Below are 24,668 nucleotides of genomic sequence, written 5' to 3'. Positions count from 1 at the left end.
ATGCACACTTCTAAATAAATATACATTATGTATCTTTGGAAATATTTTGGGGGGTCCAGAAAGAACTTAAAATGAGAGGTAAGACTCTCCAAATCACAGTCCAAATTTCTGTATATAAAAGAAGCCAGTGAAATTTTGGCTTCCTTATTTCCACTGCTTTTTTTTTTTTTTTTTTTTTCTTTCCACTGCCAAAAGTTTCTGGGTGTAGCAGGGGCTGTAGGTGCCTGACCACATGCTGTATAACTCAAGCCTTTTGAATCCACGGTTGCTATTTAACGGAACAATCTTTTGCCTCTGTGCTGGTAAGTTCCAGCTTCACGAAACAAAGGAAAGAATTGCACGTGTTGCCATGGAAATCTGTAACTCCATCACTTTATTTTTCTTCCTGTAACACAAAATATATGTAAAGGTGATCACTGAACAATATGTGGGCTACATTAAAGAAATTTTACAAATGATTTTACAAAATCTGTCAGCTTGCAGCAGAGGTAACTTTTACTACTGTGTCCTACAAGGAAAAGATTAAGAATAATGAAGAGACCACAAGTTCTTTCATTTTATAAACAAGGATCTACGCTGATCTGTCAACAGGTTCTGAATCACAGACACAGTGAAATATGCACTCAACAGCCAGCCATATGAATCTGTATGAATCTTGCCTGGCAGCTACCTTTATGGAAATGGATTCTGGCAAACTGAATATGTGATGAGACTAGCAGCTTTTACCCCGAGACAGTTGTAAGTAACGCAGAGATGTATGCTTCTACCATAGCATGGAAAATCTTTGTTCAGCCCTTGCTGCTGAATTCTGCAGAGCTGAAACATATGTGAAAAACCTATTCCTGCAGCTTAGGTGGATCAGTACTCCAATGGTTTTTAACATCATCGTTATCCTGGGCAGTGGGACGCACTTCACCCTCAGCAAATTTGAAGATGACATCAAACCAGTGGGAACAGCTAAACACCCAGATGGGAGGGCTTCCATTCATAGGGACCTCAGCAAAGCAGAGGAAAGGGCTGACAGGAATGTAATGAAATTCAGCAATGACAGATGTTAATGCTGCAACTGGGTCAGGGCAACTCAGTGCAGAAGTACAGTCTGGGGACTGACTTGCAGTGATGGAGGTTAACCACATACTGGACCACATCGGCAAAAGTATGGCCAGCAGGTCGGGGTAAGTCACATTTCCCCACTAGTTGGCATTTATGAAACCACATCTGGAAGTTCAGCAGCATGCACAGTCTTTAGGATTGGGACCTAGCACAAAAGAAATGTCAAACTGGAGGGAGTCTGACAGAGAACCTCTGAGAAGCAGAATGTGATCAGTGATGCTGGATTAAGTGTCTAATACATGAGAAAGAGAAGGCTAAGAGAAATCTAACTCCAGTTTCTAGCTCTCTTCTTAAAGGTATGCTGTAGATAAGACTGTTACCAGAGATGCACAGTGAAAGGACAAGAGGTAGCAGTCACAGGCAAGGGAAATTTGAGACAGACTTAGGGAAAAAATCTTCACAATGAGAGCAGGCAAGCACTGGAATGGGTACCTATAAACTACATCTCTGGGGTATTCAAAAGCTGACTGATTAAGACCCTGGGTAACCTGACCTAGACTTGATGCTATCCCTGCTTTAAACAGAAGATTAAGTGAGCTGACCACTAGAAGTCCTTTCTGATGCAAATTTTTCTGATCCTATAGTCAACGAGTTTGAAAAATCAGAGACCTAAGGAGATGCACTGTGCCAGTGCGTCAACCTGACGTTATTTTGCTTACTGTAGTAGCTGCAAATCTTTATATAATATAGCTAGTGCAGAAAGTGAAATAATGTCAAATCAACAGTACAGGGTCTTTACTGTCTGTACTCATGCCTTACATTTCTCCTGAACCAGATTCCGGCACAGCTGATAAATAAAAACCGTTAGCATGGCTGGCATCATATGGGCTACCAGTAACATAAGAACAGTGACCCAAGGCTGAGAGAAAAAGAAGGAACATAAACAACCCCTGTCTGGACAAGCTTTGATTAATACATATCAAAAGACAGCTTGTACTTGGAAAAGTGCCCATATATCAGATATGGCTTTTTTAGATGCTAAATATATGTTGTCTTCAGTCTAAACATAATCAAAGAGATCATTATAAATAATTTTCATGTTAAAAAAAATGACATCTTTTAAAAAGCAATGAAAGCACAGAAAAAAAGCAAAGACAAAGGGTGAACTTCACCTAATTTTTGTCCTACCAACAGGTACCTGATGAGCCAAAGCACAGAAAGCACAGGAGGGATTTACAGTGTAACTTTAGGACTATTATGAGAATTTTTGATCCCTTCTCAGATTATTACTTTTTATAATTCTCCTATTCTCTGAAAAGCACTGTGCCCCTCTATAAATCATTGATAAAGAAGGTTCTTATTAATCAGAGACAAAGCCTTAACTATTCCCTCTGGAGATATAAAGAACTCCTGAACAGAGTTGCTGAAACAGAGGAAGGCCTTGCTTGACAGGAGACATGGAATGATACTCTAGTTCAAAAGACTGGTGAAAACCATGTGAAAAACAACTTTCAGAAGTTAATTCCTCTTTGAATAACTAATTGACTATGATCCAGGATTTGTTTTGTTATTGTTTTGTTGCTGTGCTATTCCCAGCATACAGCTGATTACTCCATGACCTTGGGCAATTCATACGCAGCTGAATTTGGCCTTAATCTTTCTGTGCCTCATTTTACTCATTAGTATAATTATTATAATAATACCTGTCTCCTGAGAGCATCGGGTGGCTTCATCAGATTTTATTTTTGCTAATAATAATAATAATAGGAGCTCTATAGGCTACTTTATTTTACAAGAAACAGTTTTCTCAAAATAGTGAATAAGAGATTAATAAAAAATAAAGCCCAACAGAGAATCTTCTTGAGCATTATTTTTCTAGTGATACTTAAGTCAGCATAACCTGCTCCTCTGTTAAGTGTTTGATGATATAAACCTCGCAGTACAGTTACACCAGCGAGTTGTTTTAAATGGACACAATGCTAAAGAAAACCTCCCTTCCACATTAAATGCTTCTCAGAGTTTAGTTAAGGGGAGGGCTGGGAATAGCCAAATAGGGTTCAGTCAGGCATGCAACAGCTACTGTATAATTACAGCAACTATTCCTAATTTATCACTTGTATCACCCACAGCTTTTAGCAAATAAGACTGCTAATCAAATCATCAATTTTGTTCAGTAGAAGTTTTTTGGCTCTTCACTTTCAGCATTTTCTGGAAACAAATATGCAACTTGACAGTGCCTCTCCAACTACTTTGACAGCTCTGCAAACATGCACTATTTTGCAAAGTACAAGAAAAGAAAAAAAAATACAATTGGTCTTCTGTTACCAACCCTCAAATCCACTAATGTTAAATGCAACTTTATGAAGTTGAAATAAATGATACCTGATTTCTACTTCTATTTATCTAGATCTTCAAAAAGTTCCTAGAAAGATAGATGAGTGCCTATGCACTAAATTCTCAGTAGGGTTTGCATCTTCAGATACTTTACTATGCAAAAAAATCTTTGCCTTGTTCCATTTTAACAAACTAACCAGACCCTAGGCTGCTTAAATCAAAATGCTCATGGTACAGCAGCGCTGCATGCAAACTTATAAATGAAGTGAACAGAACAAAGAAAACTTTTCACAGGTTTCATATTTGCAGCTTTAGGGCAGATTCATAGCATGACACAGGCTCCTTGCAGACAAGAAGCTGCATTGTCTCAGTTGTGAGATACCACTGTGAAGCTTTTATTACAAATTTTGGGCTGGTTCCTAGTTTACGTTAGGAGGAAGGCAGATCTCAATCGAAGTTTTAGGTAGTGAAATAAACAGAAAGCTAGAACAACACTGTAAGAATGCACAACATATTCCAGAGTTTTTTAAGAAGGAAAGAATTAGAGTATTCCTAGGTTAGGATGCACATCCATGTGGAGAGGTACTTGGGTTTTAGCCCCTAGGAGAGAGGTAGAACATCTCTCTGCATTCAGGATTGCCCAGTCTTATGGAGACATTTCAAAATTGTGCTAGGCAGGGGAAGAATTGAAGTTTTTCAGCCATGCTCTGAATGAGAGCCCTCATGACTACTACGGCTTAAAAACTATGCAAAACGCCAGTGCAAGCTTTAGTTTTCAAATGGCAGAAGACCATTTAAATTACATCACCAACTACTAAAATAGCTGATACCTTCTTATGCAAGGACTTGCCAGCTCTGCCCTCAAACCCACCCACGCCACTTACCTACACACTCTACAAACCTTTATGTTGTCGGCAGTGTTTCTGACACGATGCTTGGCTCTAATCCCCTTCCTGCTCTATCATTTCATACGAGCAGCTATAAAGTCCTTCCCTATACTGAGGTTTCATTAAAGCACACAGCAAACATCCAGCACCAACAAACACCTGCAGCATCCCCTGGAGAAGCTGGGCTTCACGCTTCCCTCTCTCACTGCCTGCAAGGTGCCACGTTGGGGTACAACAGAACCCTGCTGCTGACAGAGGAAGAGGTGAAAGAAGCATTGACTCGATAAGAAAGGAATAGGCAGGGGACTCTAGTAGTTTCAAAGTGGGATGAAGTATATTCTTTTAGGACATGAGTTGTACCTGCTGCCATCTTTTTTTTGAATGCTGCCTGTTATTGGATATGAGTGATAGTCCCTGAAAAAATGCCAACAAAATAAATCTACATTGGAGGAAATATTTTCTTTCAAAACAGATTAAAGAGTAAAACAGCTCCAGTTTGAGTAACTGTCAACTGCTAACCCAGTTGGAATATCCAGAAATCCCCTACTCTCTTCTGAAGTGCTGAATGATGGAAATAGATACAATTTTAGGATTTATTTAATCCAAGTATGTGCAGTTTTCTGAGCTAACAAAGAGCCTGACAAAAATTCTTAAAAGCATCTTCACAGAAATATCAGTCAGGAAAAATGTCATTATGTGCTTAATGAACCAAGACTCCTATGGGAAATTACTGATTCTTATGGGAACTAGGTTTACAAAACTCCAACCTGATAGTACACATGTTCTGACTTAGGAGAGAGAGAAAAAAAATGGTCATGGTTTGCCCATGGATAGCTAGATCCTGCAGTGGAACACTCCCAGTCAAACAATTCCCAGTTAATCCAAGTAAACAATTCACCAAGTATGTATTGAAATAAAGCAGGCAGCTTTTTAAAGGGTTACAAAGTTTCTAAACAACATCATACAGTAGTTTCAGATGGGAAACAGACAACAATATTCAGCTAAGTATTTGCAAGAATAACTGACCTGAGGCTATACTTCAGCTTACATAAAGTGCATGAGTTCATGAATGGTCATACATATTCAGAACCTCTGTACTTGAGCATATACATAACATGGGAACAGAAGAAAATGTACTGAAAGACTAATGTGTCATGACGTGGGATCATCTATGGATGAAATCTGGAATTTTCTTCTCCATTTTCTCCTCCAGGTATTGACTCAACTCGAATGCACTCAGGCAGAATTACGGCATAAAAGAGCTTTGTCATATTAAGTAAATTGCAGTGTTGAAATGGAGCCCAAAAGACATATTTTAACTAAATATTTCACATAATCATTGGATCGGCAGTCTCCACTACTGTCCCTCTGAATTTCCCATACTTCAGAACTTGAAAATAATAGTTATACCAATGCACAAAGTTGTAAATAACAAACATAAATCAGACAAAGTCCAGAAGATACATTGGCAAAAGTAGGATACTTCAATTTGAAACCAGCATTTTAAAATGAAAATTTAGAATGTTTGATGTGTTTGTTGATGATGTTTGATTCCGTAATGTTTTAATGAGTATGTGTTTAGCTTGTGATCAGGTTAAAAATACATGAAGAAATAGATACTACATACTTGTGTATGGAGCAAATCTAAATTCAAAGTTCACTATGAAACTAATGCTGTTTTCTCCAACCTCAGAGTTTTTGGATTGCGATTTTTTTGGTTATGTTTTTTTCTTTTTCTCTAAGACATTTTACACTGATACTCTCCATTCTATTTACATTCTTATTAATACTATGCCTGACAATCCTGTCATTTATATTTCTCTTCAGACCAGTCCTATAAAATACTGTTACACTCCTCATTCTGATTAAATCACTCGCTAGCTTATTATTTCTTAGCCACCTTCCTCTTCAACCTCTCCTTAAGTCCAGTTCTATTGCCTGATATCTGTCTTCTTTGGCACACTGATTATTTCCCTCCTAATAATTTTTTTAAAAATAAATATATATATAAGCTCAGCGATGCTATCTTTTTTAAATTGCAGACATCTATCACCATGACTCATTCACTTACATTAAGTTGAATAGTAAAGACTTGTAAATAATGGGAACGGAAGAGAAATGTACAGATGCAGTGTTTCATAAAGGTGTTTGTCTTCTGGCAAACATGAAAAGGATCACACTCTAAGATGACATTATTTTTACAGCTCTGCTGTCTAAAGCAAAACAAGTGTCGTACAACATTTCCTACGATGTTATGAAATCTGCACCATTACCATTTCTTCATGCATTTATTCTTCAGTCTTACTGACATTTGACTAACTTCAGCTGGTTAACATCAACTTTACTGCTATCTTATTTAGAATTATTGTTTTACACATAGTAAATTTTTATTCTTTTGAGATTACACAATAGGTTTTTACTGTCAGCTCTTGAAATAAGTGATTTATAAGGCAACAGAGGTAAAACTATTTCATTAGTGTGCCTCCCTCGTGTAGTCATGATATGAGAAATCTACAGTTCTTAACCCTGTTTTATACTCTTGAACAACAGTGGGTGCAGAACTTACATCATGAGTGTTTTTGGTGGAGGCTGAGAGGCAAAAGATCAAAGCTGGCATTAGGGATTAAAATCAGGTCTGAAATTGCAGAGCTATGTGACAGCAACCATGCTGTCATCCTGGTGTTGATGTTAGGTAGACAAGTGCTGCTGAGAACAACTGTGCTCCTTTCCTGGTGTGTGAAAATAATCTTCATGGAGATTCTTAAAAAAATTATCACTTTACCCAACATCATCTAATGACTGCAAGAAGGATTCAAGGAGGGTGAATTGTTCTCTTCCTTTCTCTCCTTGGGACTAGGAGTGACCAGGCACTGGCACCTCTGTAAACCAATGAAGCCTGGCAGAATCTTCTGCCTTTTAGCTAGTTTGTTTGTTTTTTATCTCCAAATTAGCAAACTGAATTGACTCCCTGAGTCAGATAAGCACCTGAGCTAACAGAAAGGAAGTGGAAAGTGTTTGCAGCCCAGCCTGGGAACGGGAGAGTGATGGAAGAGTTGGTTAGACATTTAGACATGCATTCTCCGTATCCAAAATCAGACTACAGGGAGTGGGGATACATGTTATTCTTGGGGCTAGGACTTACCCCCTGCCTTTTTAAAAATAATTCCAGGACTGCCAGTCCAACCAAATTTCCAAATGTGACACTTAAAACCCAAAGGGGTGGTGGTGTGTATGTGCATGCAGGAAAAGAGGTATGTAAGAATGCAGACTGTTGAGATGACAAAATCAGTTACAGACACTCTCTGGTAGATGATACAAGAACACTAAATAAAATATTGAAACTAGTCATCAATCATTGTTCATTTTAATTAGTCATGTTGATTCTGTAAACTCATTGGCAAAACACTCCCGTATCACCCACTCCCCTCAAAAAAACACCCACAGACAAAAATTATCACCTGTATTACACTGATCCATTTAAAAAAAATGAAAACTGAAAAAAGTGAATATACAGATAACCATTTTTCTGAAAAGAATTGCAATTTAATTGCTTGCACCGGCCCAAATTTGCTATTGTCCTAAAGAAAGTGAATGTAAAACGCTACCACTTTTCCAATTTAATATTTCAAACTCAATCAAGATGACCACCTGAGCTAAATTAAATCAGTGTCCACTTTGCCACAAGTATCTGAAAAAAATCCAGTCTGCTTTTATCACAATAAAATCAGTAACTAACTCAAAACCACGCCTATGGGATGGACTATTGATCCCATATTCCAGGTCATTCTTCCAGAGTTATAACCTGAAAGGGAACTAGGCAGAAGACCAAAATGTGCTCACAAGTGTCTGCTTAAACTGACTGTGTTTCTCCTGCTGGTGATGACAATGAGGCGGATTCGCTACTGCATGAGGTGCCACAGAATAATTTAGCTTCCAGTCTGTGCCCTTCCAAAGGTAATGGGAAAAATTAGTTTCCTTCTCATGTCTCTGACTTATTAACACAGTTATCCAGCATGTTATTGGCTTGAGAAATAGATTTCTTAGCATAAAAATGAATGTATTGCTTAGTATTCTGAAGCAGAATTTTTTGTGTGCAGAGACCTCCATAAATGGAGTAAATGTGGCCTGTGGCAACTTGAAATGCATTTATATGACAAGTCTCTGGCAGCAGTAACTAATTTTACATTTTTTTTTCTTCCACCAGAATTTGTTTCTGGGTTTTGTGCATTTCATGTCTTTTTGGGTTTTTTTGGTTTTTTAAAAAATCAGTAAGGCAATGCACTTTGTATATTCTTTATGAAAACCAACCCTAATCAACATATTTCAACTAGGTTGCTTTAGTAAAAAGTTCACTTTGATTTCCTTTATGAACTTTGTTCATCTGTTATAATATTGGATCACAACCTATTCTAATCTGGAAAAAATAAATGAAACCAGTATATGAGTTACTTACTTAAAATAAGTTAACACTTAGGAGAGAACACAAAAACATTCATGAGTCCTTTCTAATATCTAACTTCTAATGATTGGAAGGAAGAAGTAAAGATGAATTATCATCACATTTCTTCCTTTTTTCTGATTTGTACAATGGATATACCATTAAGCCTCCTTTATTTAAAAAAATCTTCAATTTCAACCTTTTTTTGATATTTAATTCTCAAATATTAAAGATGAGCTGTTCATTATGGAAAGAATGAACCAGGGAAGAGCAAAAATACCCCAGCTATATAGTATAGAGCTATAGATACAAAGGATCAAAGGCCAAAATTTGGGAAGACCTAAAAGACACTTATGGCCTCCCCCATTTAAAAATATACTCTTGCTTATATTTCAATTTCAGTTCTTAAGGAAAAAAATCAACAAAGGCATTTGGTGAAACTATTTGGTATTTGATATTGGATAAGTAATTATACTTGAGAAAAGGAAAATAACATATTCTATTTAATATCTTCAGACTTTTTTCTAATATGAATATGACTTAAATGCTGCCAATGACACCGATGACCATTTAAGAGTTCAGCACTCCATCAGCCAGGAGCAGCTGGGCTTCTAAAACCAAAACTGTATTAGCTTACCAGTTGAAGTAGAAGATCAACAGATTGTTCAGCCTCCTTTACACAGCCCACAGCTTCCACACAGCCCATGGCAGCCTACAGACGGCCTCTACCAAATCTCCCTCTGCCAATCACAGTGCAGCTTCATCCAGGAGCCAAGTACATGATAAACTGCATGGCCGATGAGTCATTTCTATTCCTCAGCCTGCTCTCAGAGTTTGATAATACCTACCATATGGCCAAAGCCTTCCTAAATGAGGTTTCAAGGAACTCAATGGAAATGCCTTTGTTGAGAAGCAAAGCTGCTTATCAATAGGTGGAAGACTTCAAAGTGGTGGTTGCATAAAAGGACAATCTTGTATGAGCCTAGTCTGAGCACATTTTGCAACAACATGAAAATGCTCTAACTTCTTTTACTGGTGTAGACACTTCAAAAGCACACATATTTATAACGATGCTTTTTGCTGGGTTTGGACTATTCAATCAGTTTCTGCCCAGTGGAATGGAATTATTTTTTGACAGCACTTCTACTATTTCAAAGGTTCTTCCATTTACTCTATCATCTATCTGGCTTGGGCTTTCCAACACTTGGTTCTGTGTCCCTAAACTTAAGAGAGTATCATGTAAGCCATGTTTGAGTGACTGTGGTTACATTCATGGTGAGTGAGTAGAAAAAGGAAGAAAGTCACTGGAAGTGGTACAATTACCCTGAAATCTCTTTATAGGGACAAAGATACATTGTGCTCATTCGAGAGGAAAAGCATGCAGATGAGGCTCCCTGGACTTTGCATGTCTCCACAGTGTGGTGGATAAAAAGATAGCTTCATTGCAGGTGAGAGTTAGCTGTGCAGAATGATAATTTAAGACCATCTCTAGTTCTAAGACTACAGGGATCACTTTTTATTTTTTGGCTTCTTATAAAAACCTCCAAACTTCCAGTAGCTTCTTTGAGTGATTAAAAATAACTTGCATAACTTGGAAATTCTGAACTGAAATTTTTAAAAAAGCTCTTTTTTGAACTCACGTTGCATTGCTACTTATTAAAGTGTGGGGAAAGCAATTTCTTCCTGGGGTTAAGAAAAACAGAACATGCAGACTGTCATCTAGAAGTGTTTATATTGGATTTTTTTTTCCACATGTGAAGCCATGAGGAGCAACTGGCACTTATGCGTCGATAGTCAACTCACAGCTGGCTTCAGCTAAAGTCTTAATCTTTGAGTGTCAGAGGGACAATTTTAAAGAAGGTAACCATGGATGGTCACTTTCAATGGTATCCACCATTCCAAAAGGACACCTCAATAAACCATGGCACACCCTGAAAATCCCTGACCAGGAAAAGGCACAAATCTGAAAGCCTGTTTTGTCTTAGCCACACAGAGCTAATACCATCATTACGGCCGAAGCCACTCCATACGCCTTTTGCTCATTACTGGGTTTTTTTTAAGCTTAAAGATTTTGGTGAAAGAACCTTACCCGTGCCTTCTGCTCCATCTCCATCATTAATCTTTCATGTTGCTCTGCTATTGCCAGTGTCGCAGAATGGACTTTCTGATATATCATTTCTCCTTCTCGTGTCTGAAAGGTGAACAGCCCTTCTCCTGTGTCACACATCCTGTAGTGAGATTTAAGCAGAAACAGAGGGGGAAAAAAATAAGTCATATGCAATTTTTAACAGATTGTTATAAAGTGTGCACACACTGCAGTAGAAAACGCCAACTTCTGTAGTTAGAGTCTGAGATTCTGAACATCTGCAGTTATTTTACCTTGAAGGAAAGACATATTTCAAGAGATATGCAGAACTTTGGGAATATAACCTTTACATTCAGTTTTAATCATCTTCTGCATAGTGAAAAAGTTCTATCATAGAATAAAAATTTGAGGAAATAGAGTCAGCTCTTTAAGGCATTGTTACAAATGCCTGCACTGGTTAGTAGGAACTAAATTTAATTCTCTTAATAAACTGGCGCCAGAAGTATATAGCCATGACTTTGAAAAGTTGACATTTTAAGAGAACATTGACCAATTAAAAATGCTATTATGGTTAATCACTCCAGAGAAGCTATACTGAAAGTCAGCATTAAGAGGGTTAAATTATAATTGTCTCTGTTACTACATTCAGGTGAAGCAGTGTCTAGAGCTATCTTGATAATTACAAAAAACATTCAGGCTATTTGACAATAGAAACAGCATTCGGTGGTATAAGACGATTAAATAATGTAAAAATAAAATAAATGTACTTTCTTCTTCTGAGGGAGCAGTCACTGATATCCTTATCTGTGATACTGTTGTGGCATTATTCTGAGGAAGAAGAGTGGTATGTGGTAAATGCAATGACATAAAGGACTGGGAAATACAGAAGATGTGAGTAGACAACAATGGTGGATTACTGAGTAACTGTTATTTCAAGACTATATACTGTATTAAACAGTGGTGAATATTTTTATTAGTGGTTCCATTACAATATCAGCATATGATTGCTGTATTTTTATAGAATTCTTCTTGCAACTTTAGAAATGGAATTAAAAAAATCCTTTTTCTTTCATCTGAGACTTCCTGTAAAGATTGTCAGCTATCTGTGACAGAAAATTGTTGATTGAGTCACTGATTTATAACATTCTTCAACAATAAAAAGATTTTGATTTGCTATAAAATTCTTTTAATGTTTTAATTGTTTACATTATTTTTAAGGACATATGATTTTTTTCTTAAATATATTTTTTCTTAAATATACCAGTACCTTTAGTGTGGCCCCAGAAAGTCTGAGGCATATGGAATTACAAAGCATTTTAGCAAAAATGTGCCCCGAACAGTCAACTATTCCAGTAAGTTTTTAAATATCAGTATCTAGATTTTGCAACCCAGATTCTGTATGATTCATACACTAAATCTTACAAAACATTTTCCTGTTGAATGAACATATGTTGGTTTAATGAAATAATAATTGAAATATGTCTTGTGCTATATTACCTGCGTACGCACACAATTATATTACAACTTTTCAAAAAAGGAGTTTGTTTTTCCATGAGGCTTATCTTTTTGTTTAACTTAGAATACAGCTTCTTACTCATGTGAACAAGACTATTGTGCCATACAATAAAATACTGAGAGTTCAGACCTTGCTTTTCCTTTCAAGGCTGATCAGTGAAAATAAAACCTTATTGATACAAAATCTTTGCCTGTTCACTGGAGATGATGTGCTTTCTTTTTGTGAGCCTCCTATAAAGAATTTATGCATGACTGTGTTTGGGAAGAACGGAAAGTGTTGGAGGCAGAAACAGATAAAACAGGAGTGCTTCTGGAAAATACCTGGTGAAAATACTTAGGAATGATCAACTTAGGTGTTGAAAAGATGTCTTAAGAATAGGTGATTCATTATATTATCCATAGATTCATTATATTATCCATAAATCTGGAATAAAAACAATCTCCATTGCAAGATATAAAGAAAACACAATACACTTTGTAGACAGATATTATTTGATTAGTATTAATATGATGATCCAATTAATAGATTAAAAAATAAAAAAAGCCTGTGTATTAAATTCCAATGGAGATCAAGTTCCCTGCTGTAAACATTTAAGATATTTTATATCCTTAGCTACAATCCTCCAAAGGGCTTCTGGTAGAAATAAAATGTCTCCAGAGTTTTGTGACATTATGGCAACAGCCTTTCGGATCCCTCAGGGCATCGTATAGCTGGTACTCTGCTTTTGTGTAAAGAGATCTTAATAAAATTCAAACAGCGTGAAATGGAAAGTCTGGAAAAAATGACGAGCTTTCAGAAACTGAAGCAAAATATGATCTTTTTGTTGGTTTCAGAGGATGAAAAATCCTACAGGGATAAAAACAAGGAGGCAGGCAAGCGGGCATGATTAAGATTCAGGAGTTAAGCTGCTTGTTTTGACCGAGAAAAACCTCATCACCACTGTTCCTGTTGGACCAGGGTCTGTGCTGCCTGTGTGAGCAGGGTGGAAGCCGTGGTGCAGGCTGGGGCACTCTCCTGGCACCTCACCCACCCGCACAGGAAAGTTGCTTCCCAGAGGCAATGGGTGACTGCTGGGGAGATGTCACGCCAACCTTGGAAAGCCACAGATGGCAGGTTTTCTGTGTCCAGACTGTGGGTTTCTCTGGCTAATGATGGATGATTTGCACACAGCAGCTCAAAACTGGAGGTGGAAGAGAATTATGGACATCATTTTTTAAAGTGATGAATTCCCCTAACTCACTCTGAAGTTTAACAGGACTTAAAACCCCAAAAAATGGAGCAACTGGTACTTGGCATATGAGAGCTCTGTAAAACCAAAAATTGTGGGAATAAAACTTTCTTTCTTCCATCTTACCTTGTCATTAGTAATGCCTCCCAAGGAGACTAATCCCTTTGCCATAGTGAAGTTATCCTGTTCCTCTCCTCAGCATGTTATTGCTTTTTTCAGATGAAAATCTGAGTTTCGAGCTTCTAGTCTAGTCTAGTCTAGTCTTCTGTCCTCTTTTCTTTTCTATGTTGTGTTGTATTCTAGTTACAACTCCAAAAACAATGGCATGTAGTAGGGTTTGTTTCATTATTTCTAGAACAAGGCAACACACACCAAAACAAAAGAAGCATTCCGAAGTGTGATGGAGATGGGGAAAGGGGTAAGTGTGATCTCCTGAGATTAGGAGTTTTGCTGATAAAACAGAGGACCTTTAGTTATCTGGTCAATGGGGATGGACAAGCCCACGAGCTGAAACACACTTCTTGTTCTGTTTATAGTCAAAACATAGTCAGCAGAACAAAAAAGAAAAGTTTTCTCTACAGCCTTTACTAGATTCTAGGTAACTGTCCATTAACAGCTCCAGTTTCAGGTTTAGCCTTGCTAATGTATTGCTTTATTACACCTACAAGTGAAATAGCTGTGCATAAATTCCAATTTCTCTGTGTTCAAAGCACATGTGGTTGTTTAATTGCATCCTGTTTTGGTTACTATGAATTATATGTTTTAATCACTCCATTAAAAGTAAATTAAATCAATTGCAGCTTGCAACTTTTCTCAAAACCTTAAAGGACTATGTTTTCTACCAATGTTTAAAAAATAAAAATAAATTAAACCCCCCACTTTTCCCAAAGCATAGAGCAAAATTTCTCATAATTATTACTTTTTGGTTTTCTGAAAAAGATTTTTCTGCAGCTTTGATACTTAACAAAAAAAAATCATAATTTATGTCAATGTAATAACATTTTCATCACTTTTACATTTCTTTGAATCTCTTTAGAGAGAAGATAGAGGAAATGTTTGGGGTTTGTCTTTTCCTAATACTCTCTGAGTTATGCACTGCAGTGCGACCAACTCAGTATGACCTTCACTGTCAAAAAAAAATCACATATTTTATATACTTTATTTTTTTGATGAGAGACTTAGCAGTCTGAGGATGCTTGAAAAACGCTGATGTTGGCTTCTCTATTTCTGTGTTTTCCAACTTTAAAATAGGAATGACATTAACCTGTGCTTAAGGATATTTAAAGATTCAATGCATTAAAATATATGAAATGCTTTGACTGGAACAGGAAAGTGCATTCTTTTCTGTATTATTACAGCATGATATAACAGGGCAGATAACAAAACCAGTAGATAAGCAGTGCTGCAGGTCATTGTAAATTGTTTTACTTCTTAATACAGTGCCACAGCTTTTTACAGCCATCATTGTTAACAGATCTGGTTCAAGAGCTGGTGACAAGAAATAGGGAGAAGGTGAGAGCTCAGCTTGCAACCCAGGACAAACTGGATTCAGAGATCAACAGTGAAAGTTCTTGATTTTGCTCAAAGCTAGGGCTTCTGTTCAAGCTAAAGAGATCTTTTTACTGCAACTGCCAGATTTTTTTTATCATTTCCCAAATTCTCAAAATGTTTTCCCACTGCTTCTGCTTGCTATAGTAATTTCAGTGTTTTAGAGCAGAATCAGTACTATATATTAACCTTGTAGAATCATCTTCAAAAAGGAAACTTTGATGATTTAACCACCATTTACATGTGGCACTTTTTCCCAAACAGAGGTTCATGCTCTCATGTCATGGTTGAAAAGATTTAAAAGTTTAAAAGTGCAATCAGTATTCAGGAACTGCATGGGACATGAATTTGACATCTCAGCTTCATTTCACTACTTCAGTTGAGGGTAAAATGCATTTTGCTAATAATGAAGATTGTGTGAAAACTGAGATGCTCAGAAACATTTTTTGCTATAAGTCTTTGTTTTAAGATAAAGAATAAATGGCAAGCATAAATAAAAAAATTGTAGTTCTTCATAGATATAAATCTAACTTTGCAACAGATACAAATTAATTCTTTTTACCCACAAATAATTTAGCATTAAAGAAATGATGGCTGATTTGTAGATTCATTACTCAAAAGTATATAATGCTGTATACAAATAACCAAAAATATTGAACATCCTAAAAATTGTTAAAATAATAAAAAATCATTAAAACAAAAAAACCCAATAAACCCCACAAAACCTTGTACTATTAGTCACTAATTACTATTAATAACTGTAGCTTTTAATAAATCACACATAATAAATAACTACTACTATAGTTTAGCATTTCTACTTCTTTAAATAAAAATGGACTTTTTAGTTTTAAATGACAACAGGTACTGCCCAGTAATGAGTGCTACAAGCTACGAGTACCAAAGTGGATGTAACCACTGCTGCATAGTCTGCATTTAATGTGAAAACACTATTTACTCAGGCACCTCAAGGCCCGGAAATGATGTTGGCTAGTGCTTATTTCCTGTATGATGAAGAAGGTGGTACGTATGGGACCAGATTCGCATCTGTCACAAGATGAGCAGTAGATAGAAGACAGCCTGCCTTTCAAGCCTCGAAGCTGTGACTATCGGTCAGGAATGAACTAACTGGTATTCAATTTTAACTCCAAACTGAGACACTCATTCCTTGTGTTGCTACAGCTTTGGTTTTCTAAAAAAAAAAACTGGTGGAAACTAGCAATTTTGCCTGCAATTTAATCAGATTATCAGAGGAGGCACACAAACACTCTCTTGTGGATCTCTAAACTTTTGTTCTTTCCTTGTTGGTTGTTATCTCAACTTGAGCTAAGCCATTTTGCCAGAAATCCTGTTTGTTCTTTGCCTGCAAGGCCGTTACACACCGTATACTCTAAAGACAGGCTAGCTAACCAGTAGACCTCACTGAGAAATTAATGCAAAGCTTCCCTGAGGGCCCAAATTCTTTGCTTATCCTAGCCTTCAACACATGCTAGCTTGCTTCCTCACAAAGTTGTTCTTTACTGAGAAAATTAAAAAAAAAAAAAAAGAAGAAGAAGGAAAGCAAATAAACCCTTTGTGGCAGGGAGATAGTTACATAAAAAAGCTCCCTTTACACCTAGAAATACTTGTCAAAACAACTATAAAAATGAACTATATAAGTTTTTATAAAATTGTAAGTCAACTGGTATGTTGAAAGGATAGAAAAAATGACTAAGAAATAAGAAAATTTTGATAAGAATCCTAATTTAGAATAAAGCAGGCAAAAAAAAGGGATACCTTTGGTGTGAGAATCAATAAGAACAGTGACAATATAAAGGGCAACTTCCAGAACAAGCAAACACAGATTCTGAGTGTGGCCTGTTACTCATTCCCTACATAAGCATTACGTTAGATTGCCATGCTTTGCCGTCAGCTTGTCAGAGTTTTATCTGGAGTGCCTGCAATTTTATCCTGCAATTTCATGATCTGAGAAGCAAATAATGAAAATTATTTGATATATGAAGCATTCGCCTGCCCCCCCTTAATGATGGCTACTTGCTGACAAGAATATGCAACACAGAAAAGTAATTATGCTTGATATCTACTAATTGCTAAGCTACAGACATTCCTCCATGACATTTATTGTCATGTTGTTGCACTTGATGTGGGTAAATTTCCACTGTTCTTGCACATGCTCAGGAGATATAGATAACAGTATTTAATAACAAATTGGCTTGCTTTCATGTCGAATCTCTTTGAATTTGGCCTGAGTTATCACAGGGAACATGGAGCATTATCACACCTCTGGTATGACTCAGTAACTTGATCATGGAGCTTAGCCCTGAAGATTTGTTCAAGGTCAGACTTTGTATTTCTTGGGTCATCCTCGGTGTTTTGAAGTGAAAGAACTAAAGCATCCCTCATGCCATTAAAGCAACTTTCCTACTAAAACCATTTATTTTGCAATTCTGAGAAGGAAAATGCTCAGAGATGAAGTGAAATTGAGTGATGATGATCTGCTACCAGGTAGTTCGGTTGCTATCACTCAGAGGAATCCAGCAGTCCTCCACTATTTCCTAGAGGACCTTAGTACTTTCCAAGTGACAGTTGCACATCTTTTAAAGATACTATATGCAGTCATGGTAACAAAAATCTTACATGCTAGTCTGATGAATACGATGCTAGTCCTTCCGAACAGAGGTGCAATACCCTGCAAATTCTCCCTCTAAACCAGAGCCTTTTTGTATGTATAATGCTTTTTCATTATAAGATTATTTCCTTTTCTGCCTAAATCAAATGACCATTTAAGTGGTATAATATAATATAAACAAAAATTTTCTCATGAAAACATGTTTTTATTTGTTTTGTCAGAAGGGAGCGGTTTCTGTACGGTGCTAGTGGTAATTATGCCTCTTGGGATATTTTTTCTTCTCATTGCCTGTGCTGCCTCTACAAGCCCTGTCTCTGCATTGGCCTCCGTGACAGCACATTTGGACTTGTGGGGCACCTATCACACCGCTAAAGCTTCAGGAATACTAGCCCATTCCTGCATGTCAGATGCTTTCCAGTTTCTGCTTAATGGAAGCATGGAAGTCAAGCTGTGTCTTTCTCAGGGCTGAAGCAATGACTGACCACTAGTGCTGTAACTCTCTGATTCATTTCCACTGTGTTTCTGTCTGTACATCACAAGACACAATGGAAAAAATGCATTTTAGTTTTTTTTCCTGGAAATTTGGTTTTCATAAAGAAAAGGATTCTGTCTGGATCTTGTTTCAGACCACTTTTATTTGATTCCTCCCAAGCTTTGCATAAAAATGCTCTTATTTATATTGATTGCTTTAATATATCAGAATAAATATAACCAGTGCTGAAGAGTTGAAGACAGCAACTCATTCTCAATGCTAGTTGCCGTATAAAAAGCAGAAAGCCTGACTTTATTGAAGTCATGCATAAAAGGTAGGATGTGGAGATTGACATGTAATTATGAGATGTACCCATACCTAATGGCAAACATGCTGTGCAGAGGCTCTGGTTTCTATTTCCTAGACCCTAGAAACTAAACTACAGTCAATAAGTGATATTCTGGAGTCTCAGAAGTTGAATCCAAAGTACTTTACTATGATTATAACAACATTTTTTGTTTCTTCCTGCTTAGAGACTAGTTTCCTAAAACGTGACCTAGACATTTTGATGGGGAGGACTGAACTGCACTGTTTGTGCTTTATCACGTCTACATAAGAAGGATTCTAGGCCATACATGCACATTACCCTCTTGTGTCAATATTTACCTCGCATTATTTAAGAAATCACAGAATCACAGAATCACAAGGTTGGAAGAGACCTTTGAAGATCATCAAGTCCAACCATTCCTATTCTATGCTAAACCATATCCCTAAGTACCTCATCAACCCTTTTTTTAAACACATCCAGGGAAGGTGACTCAACCCCCTCTCTGGGCAGCCTGTTCCAGGCCCTGACAACTCCTTCAGTAAAAATTTTTTTTCTAACATCCAATCTAAACCTGCCCTGGCACAGCTTCAGGCCATTTCCCCTTGTCCTGTCTTCCTGCCACCTGGCTGAAGAGACCATCGCCCACCTCTCTACAACCTCCCTTCAGGTAGCTGTAGGTGGTGATAAGGTCTCCCCTCAGCCTCCTCTTCTCCAGGCTAAACAGCCCCAGCTCCCTGAGCCGCTCCTTATAGGATTTGCCCTCCAGCCCCTTCACCATCCTGGTTGCCCTACTCTGCACTTGCTCAAGGACCTCAATGTCCTTCTTATGGTGGGGAGCCCAGAATTGCACACAGTACTCAAGGTGTGGCCTCACCAATGCTGAGTACAGGGGCACAATCAACTCCCTAGACCTACTGGCCACACTGTTTTTGATACAAGTCAAGATGCCATTGGCCTTCTTGGCCACCGGGCACACTGCTGACTGCACACTGTGGACACAATCAGTGTAGATCATTAGTGCATATGTATATGCAAAACAACCCACTTTATGGAGATTTTTGACCCTTAATATTTTCTGTTAAATAGAAATAAATCACATACATTACACAAAAAGAGAATTTATAAAAAATAGAGGATAAGAAAACCAACTGTTGACATTCTTAAATACACAAGAAATTTGCATTTTTGACAAAGTAATAGAAAAATCATAAAAATGTTGCTAGTTCTGTTAGTTTTTAAAACTCATGTCTTGTTGATAATGATGATAGACTATTTAACCATGTCTCAGGCGAGTATCTATTCTTGCCAGCTCTATGAAAGTTGAACCAACAACTCACATATTGCCATTATCACTTTATCACAGACACAGCAGTTACGGTTTGCTATACAGCAAACAGACCAATGAAAAACATTGGCCACAGAATAATAAGGAAGATTCTAAAGACTATAAACAGCTAAATTTTTCTGATGACATCGTTTCACTCATCACGGTTTGGCTATTATTTTCTTCTCACTTTTCAATGAGAGGGGTACAAGTTCCAAGTCCTGGAGGCTGGGATCATATTCAAATACACATACTTGCTAGAGGATTTCTGCCATCCTGTTAAGAGTTGTTATTCCCCACTGAAGACAAACATGTCCCATAGCAGTATTACTCAGTTCCTCTCACTGTCTTTAGCAGCAGAACACAGGAGAAGCCGCTTTAATCTGTATGAAGACCAATGACTCTGACAAATACAAAAATGCTGGATATAAAATCCAAATAAGGCCATTGCTGGTTAAAATAAATGATAGTGCAATAACACAAGAGCCCTGTGGCAGCACATCACTACTTGCTACATCAGAAGCAATAAAACTTAGTGACCCAGGATCTTTCTTTTCTTCTTTTTTTTTCTTTTTTTTTTTTTCTTTTGGAGCACTAAAGTCACTGTTATGTTCAGGATCACACCTTGCCCAGGGTGTTGAGGATGGAAATTCTTTCAGATGATACTAGAGTCTGAATTAATTCTGCACACTATGTGACACAATTCTGAACTTACTCAGTCCTCTCAGGAAGTAACGAGCTTTGTAAGAAGCAGCATCTGCCAGTACACAGATGTTAGCATAGTAACAGCCAAGGAACTAATTTGCATAGGTATAATTGTTCATTTTACTTCATCTTTGATGAACTTGGGGTTCACTTGGGTACACTACTGTAGAGGTGCCAGCAATATTTGGAGGAAAGGATCATGCTCAACCTAAAAGTTAAAGAACTTAAAAAAGAATTAATAAAAACCAGCTTTGCATCTGTGCATACCAACAAATTTGATATGAGGAGGTTAGCATAGGGCCGCATTTGAAATGATACAAGAGTAATTGTCCTGTCCTATAATGCCTCAGTGACCTCTTATCTCTGTATCAGACGCTACTGCTCTTCTCAGCAATGTCCAATGATAGGACAAGGGGCAATGGGTGCAGGCTGGAGCACAGGAGAGTCCATGTGAACATAAAGAACAGCCTTTTCACTGTAAGGGTGGCAGAGCACTGGAACAGGCTGCCCAGAGAGGTTGTGGAGTCTCCTTCTCTGGAGACATTCAAAACCCACCTAGACATGTTCTTGTGTGACCTAATCTATGTGACCCTGCTGTGGCAGGGGGGTTGGACTAGATGATCTGTCGAGGTCCCTTCCAACTCCTAACATTTTCTGATTCCATGAAACACATTGTACCTATCATGACGTAGACAGATAATGTGTTTGTGTCATTAGCTTCCTTTTTAGTTCAATAGCAAGCATACAAAATAGGTACTTGCTGCATTTTGACCAAAGTATACCCTCTTAAGGAGGAGAGGGAAAATTCCTGGAGGGCTGAACAGGAGTGAACTAGTACAATCAACATTTCTGAAGAATGAATGATATCAAGGCAATGTAGGTAAAAATTGTTAAGGACCTAATATAGAACCAGCTTTAGAATCACGGAACTGGAGGAACCCCTCCCAAACAACAGTATATTAATCACACTTAATTATAATGTGCATTCAAAATGTCAGTTTTACCAGTTTATGGAAAACTAATGTTGCATTCTTTCAATTCAAAAGTCAGAAACACAAAGTGTGAAAAATGGTAAGGAGAACACACTGAGGACTCAATCTATGCTTAGTTTTGATTACTTCAAAATGAGGCTTTTCTAGCATGTCCCCCACCCCCTCTCCTTTCAAATGCACCATCAGTGATGATTTTGGTCATTTTATAGTCAGCCACTCTGAAACTTTCAGTACAGCATGATTTTGTAGTGATGGGGATTTAAACGCTACTGTCTTCTTTCAATGTCACTCTCCCCATCTTCAGGGTGCAGGAGCTACTGCTTTGACCATTGTGGCCACAGAGGGATTTTTAGAAAGTCATATGCAAATAGTATGGGCACACAGGGTTGGTTCAGAGACACTCACCATGCTCTGTACATAGACTAATGAGTAATTAGCATATGCTAATGATATCCAAGGACTCATCAATACTAATCTCAAAACTGGCAAGTTGTCAGCTGCAGTTTGGGAGCAGGCCGCCACTGCAGCAACCCCTGGGACAGACAAATGCACCAGGGATTACAAAAGAGAGGGATTTGTTGGGTATTTTTAAAAAAAAGTATTTCTTAGGTGCCGACAGTGAAAACTGAAGATTTTAGCTAAAGGCCATGTTTCTGGTCTGAACTTTAACTAGACATGCATACAGACACAAGCTGTCAAATAATGCCTTTGGTGGTAAACTGGATGTGCAATGGTAATATAACATTGCAAAATGATTACAGAAAATGTACAGCCCCCACCACAATAATAAAATATTTATTGACATTCCACCAATTTTCTACATGGGGTATTTAATTTAGGGAGGAAACATGACTTCCTTCCCACTTGCTTTAATTTTTCGCCTTTGATAAAAGCCAGGCCGAGGTGAAGGAGACAGATTTTCCCTGTTCATGCAATTGCAAACAGCTGTAGTTCTGTTATGGATGAAACAACTTGCACTGCATTCATCTGGCACCTCTGATTCTAACTTTGATTATGTGTATGATATCCTTGTGTTAGTGTTTCCAGCATTGGGTAAGCTCTCTGCAAAGATTCCTTATTAGCCTGATAGCTAAAATCAGTTGTAGTTTGTGTTAAGGTTACAAGCAACTTGATAAGGGCTTGAGAACCCTCAAAATATTTTTTTGTAAAATTTTATTGCATAAAAGAAGACACTCCTTTCAATTATACAAGTGGGTAGGAAAAGGTGAAAGTGGATAAAAGGAGTGTAAAAACAAACACAAAAAAAACCCAGTCTGGCAAAACAAAATCATCACAAAGAGTCATATATATAAAATAATGCAGAAAAAGGCCAAGAAAAGCACACAAAAGGATGAAACATAAGCAGAAAGCAGTATTTACCATTTATCATTTATAGTTTATATTATTTGGGCACTCTGCTTTTTTCCTTGTATCTCTTATCTCATATAGTATTTTCTTCCTAAAACTTCACAGGATGCAACTGCTAGCCATTCTCTGATGTTTTGATAAATGTGTATTTCCAGCTCTGATTAACAGCAATCAGTTGCACTGATTAAGTTTTTTTTCTTGAGTCCTCTGTGAAACTACTGACGCTGTGCAGGAAAAAGATGCTAACTTGAGTGAGGTTTTTGTTTAAACCAAAAAGGTTTAAGTAAGAATTGGAAGAAATGTGGACATTGTGTGCATGTGCCACTATCTATTCTGGGCAAATATTACCTCAGACCAGCTCTCTGCCCAGCATGAGATGCTACTAATTGACAAGAAAATGTACTTTGACAAGCCCACCACAAGAGGGGAAAAACAAAGGCCATAAAACAAATTTGGGATTGTAGGATCTAAAAGTATAAAATGCATCTTCTCTAATGCATGAAATTTCTAAGCACAGCATGCTTCCTCTCTTCCCAGGGATCCTGGGGCATTGTTAGAGAGCAAAATGAAAAAAAGCAATCGTCCTATGGTGTGAAAAAACACTAACAAGCTACTTTTACACTGGAGCTTACTTGTCTAGTTCAATATTTCAGAGTTAAGGTTTCTACTGTTCTACACTGCCTTAGTAATATTTTTATAAGAAATTGATAGCAGCCATGGAACTGGTCTGAACACTGGAAAGCATCAATCCCTTCTGACCATGATTCCATATGTCAGGTTTAAAAAAAACCCTATGAACTATAGATGCAATACCTATTGGCTTCATCAAACATTTATATATCCAAAAAGGAAGCACACAGGTGGCAGAAGAGAAAAGGCACAAATCATTTATGTGCAGGATGATATATAGTGGATATTTGTAGCTCTTACACAGCAAAAGGTGACTATGACAACGCTGGGCATTTACACCTAATATACTGGGCATGTTTTTGGCTATTTCATGAATGCCATTAAAGCCACTTTAGTACCCCAGGTAACATTTGAAAAGTCTTTTGAAGTTTTCCCCCATTTTCTCACTGTGGAACATTCATATTGTAGGCTTCCTTCATATTACAGACAGAATATTAGTCTCAAGACAAATGTTAATATACATTTCTATTTCTGTGTATTACTATTTCTGCTCTAATTTCTCTGATGGCCCCTTTAACCAGCTATTTGACACTACTTTCATCTGAACTGAACACTTTTTTCTTGGCTGCCCTCCATTTCATCTGTGCTTCTAAGGGTGAGAGCTAATCATACTGCTTTTTTGCTTTTTTTTTTCCTCTGAGAAATTGGTCCAGTGGGGCTTAAAGAAGCCTCACATAAAAAGGCAAATACCTATGGAACAAAATATTTGAGATGATGTCAACAGCTGCCAACGATAAGGACTTATCCTGGCCAACCTCTTCTTGCTACTTTTGCTCAGATCTTCCACACTTCCTGGTTAGATGTTGTTCCTAAAATGCAACACATATTCCAAAAGCTGCTACAGTATTCCATCAGAAAACCAACTACTTTTGGCATTCCTCAGAAGTCCCTCCCTACCTATCTCTGTCTTACCAGCACGTGCATTTCATCACCACTTTCCTGTCTCCTCCCATTCCATGTGCTTAGCCCTTTCTGTAGCCCCTTATAAAACCTTCTCTCTGGTTTTCATCAAATTTTCTTTTAGTTCCAGCAAGCTCGTCCACTTGCAGCCCCATGTGTGTGGAGAGCAGCAC

General features: G+C 37.5%; 1 protein-coding gene across 1 annotated transcript in view; it reads right to left on the bottom strand.

Moving 5' to 3' along the window:
• DOK6 (docking protein 6) overlaps nucleotides 1-24,668 on the bottom strand; it is a gene marked incomplete at both ends in the record, with an annotated part of 242,930 nt that overhangs the window by 54,710 nt on the left and 163,552 nt on the right. Inside the window, one exon of the mRNA XM_084280160.1 lies at nucleotides 10,802-10,940. Coding sequence (XP_084136286.1) covers nucleotides 10,802-10,940 — 139 coding nt within the window. The remainder of the gene's footprint in view (nucleotides 1-10,801; nucleotides 10,941-24,668) is intronic.

Source organism: Gallinula chloropus, assembly GCF_964237585.1.
Source record: "Gallinula chloropus genome assembly, chromosome: 2".
Taxonomy (NCBI): domain Eukaryota; kingdom Metazoa; phylum Chordata; class Aves; order Gruiformes; family Rallidae; genus Gallinula; species Gallinula chloropus.
The sequence above is the reverse complement of the archived record's forward strand: the minus strand, read 5'-3'. Positions and strand labels throughout refer to the sequence as shown.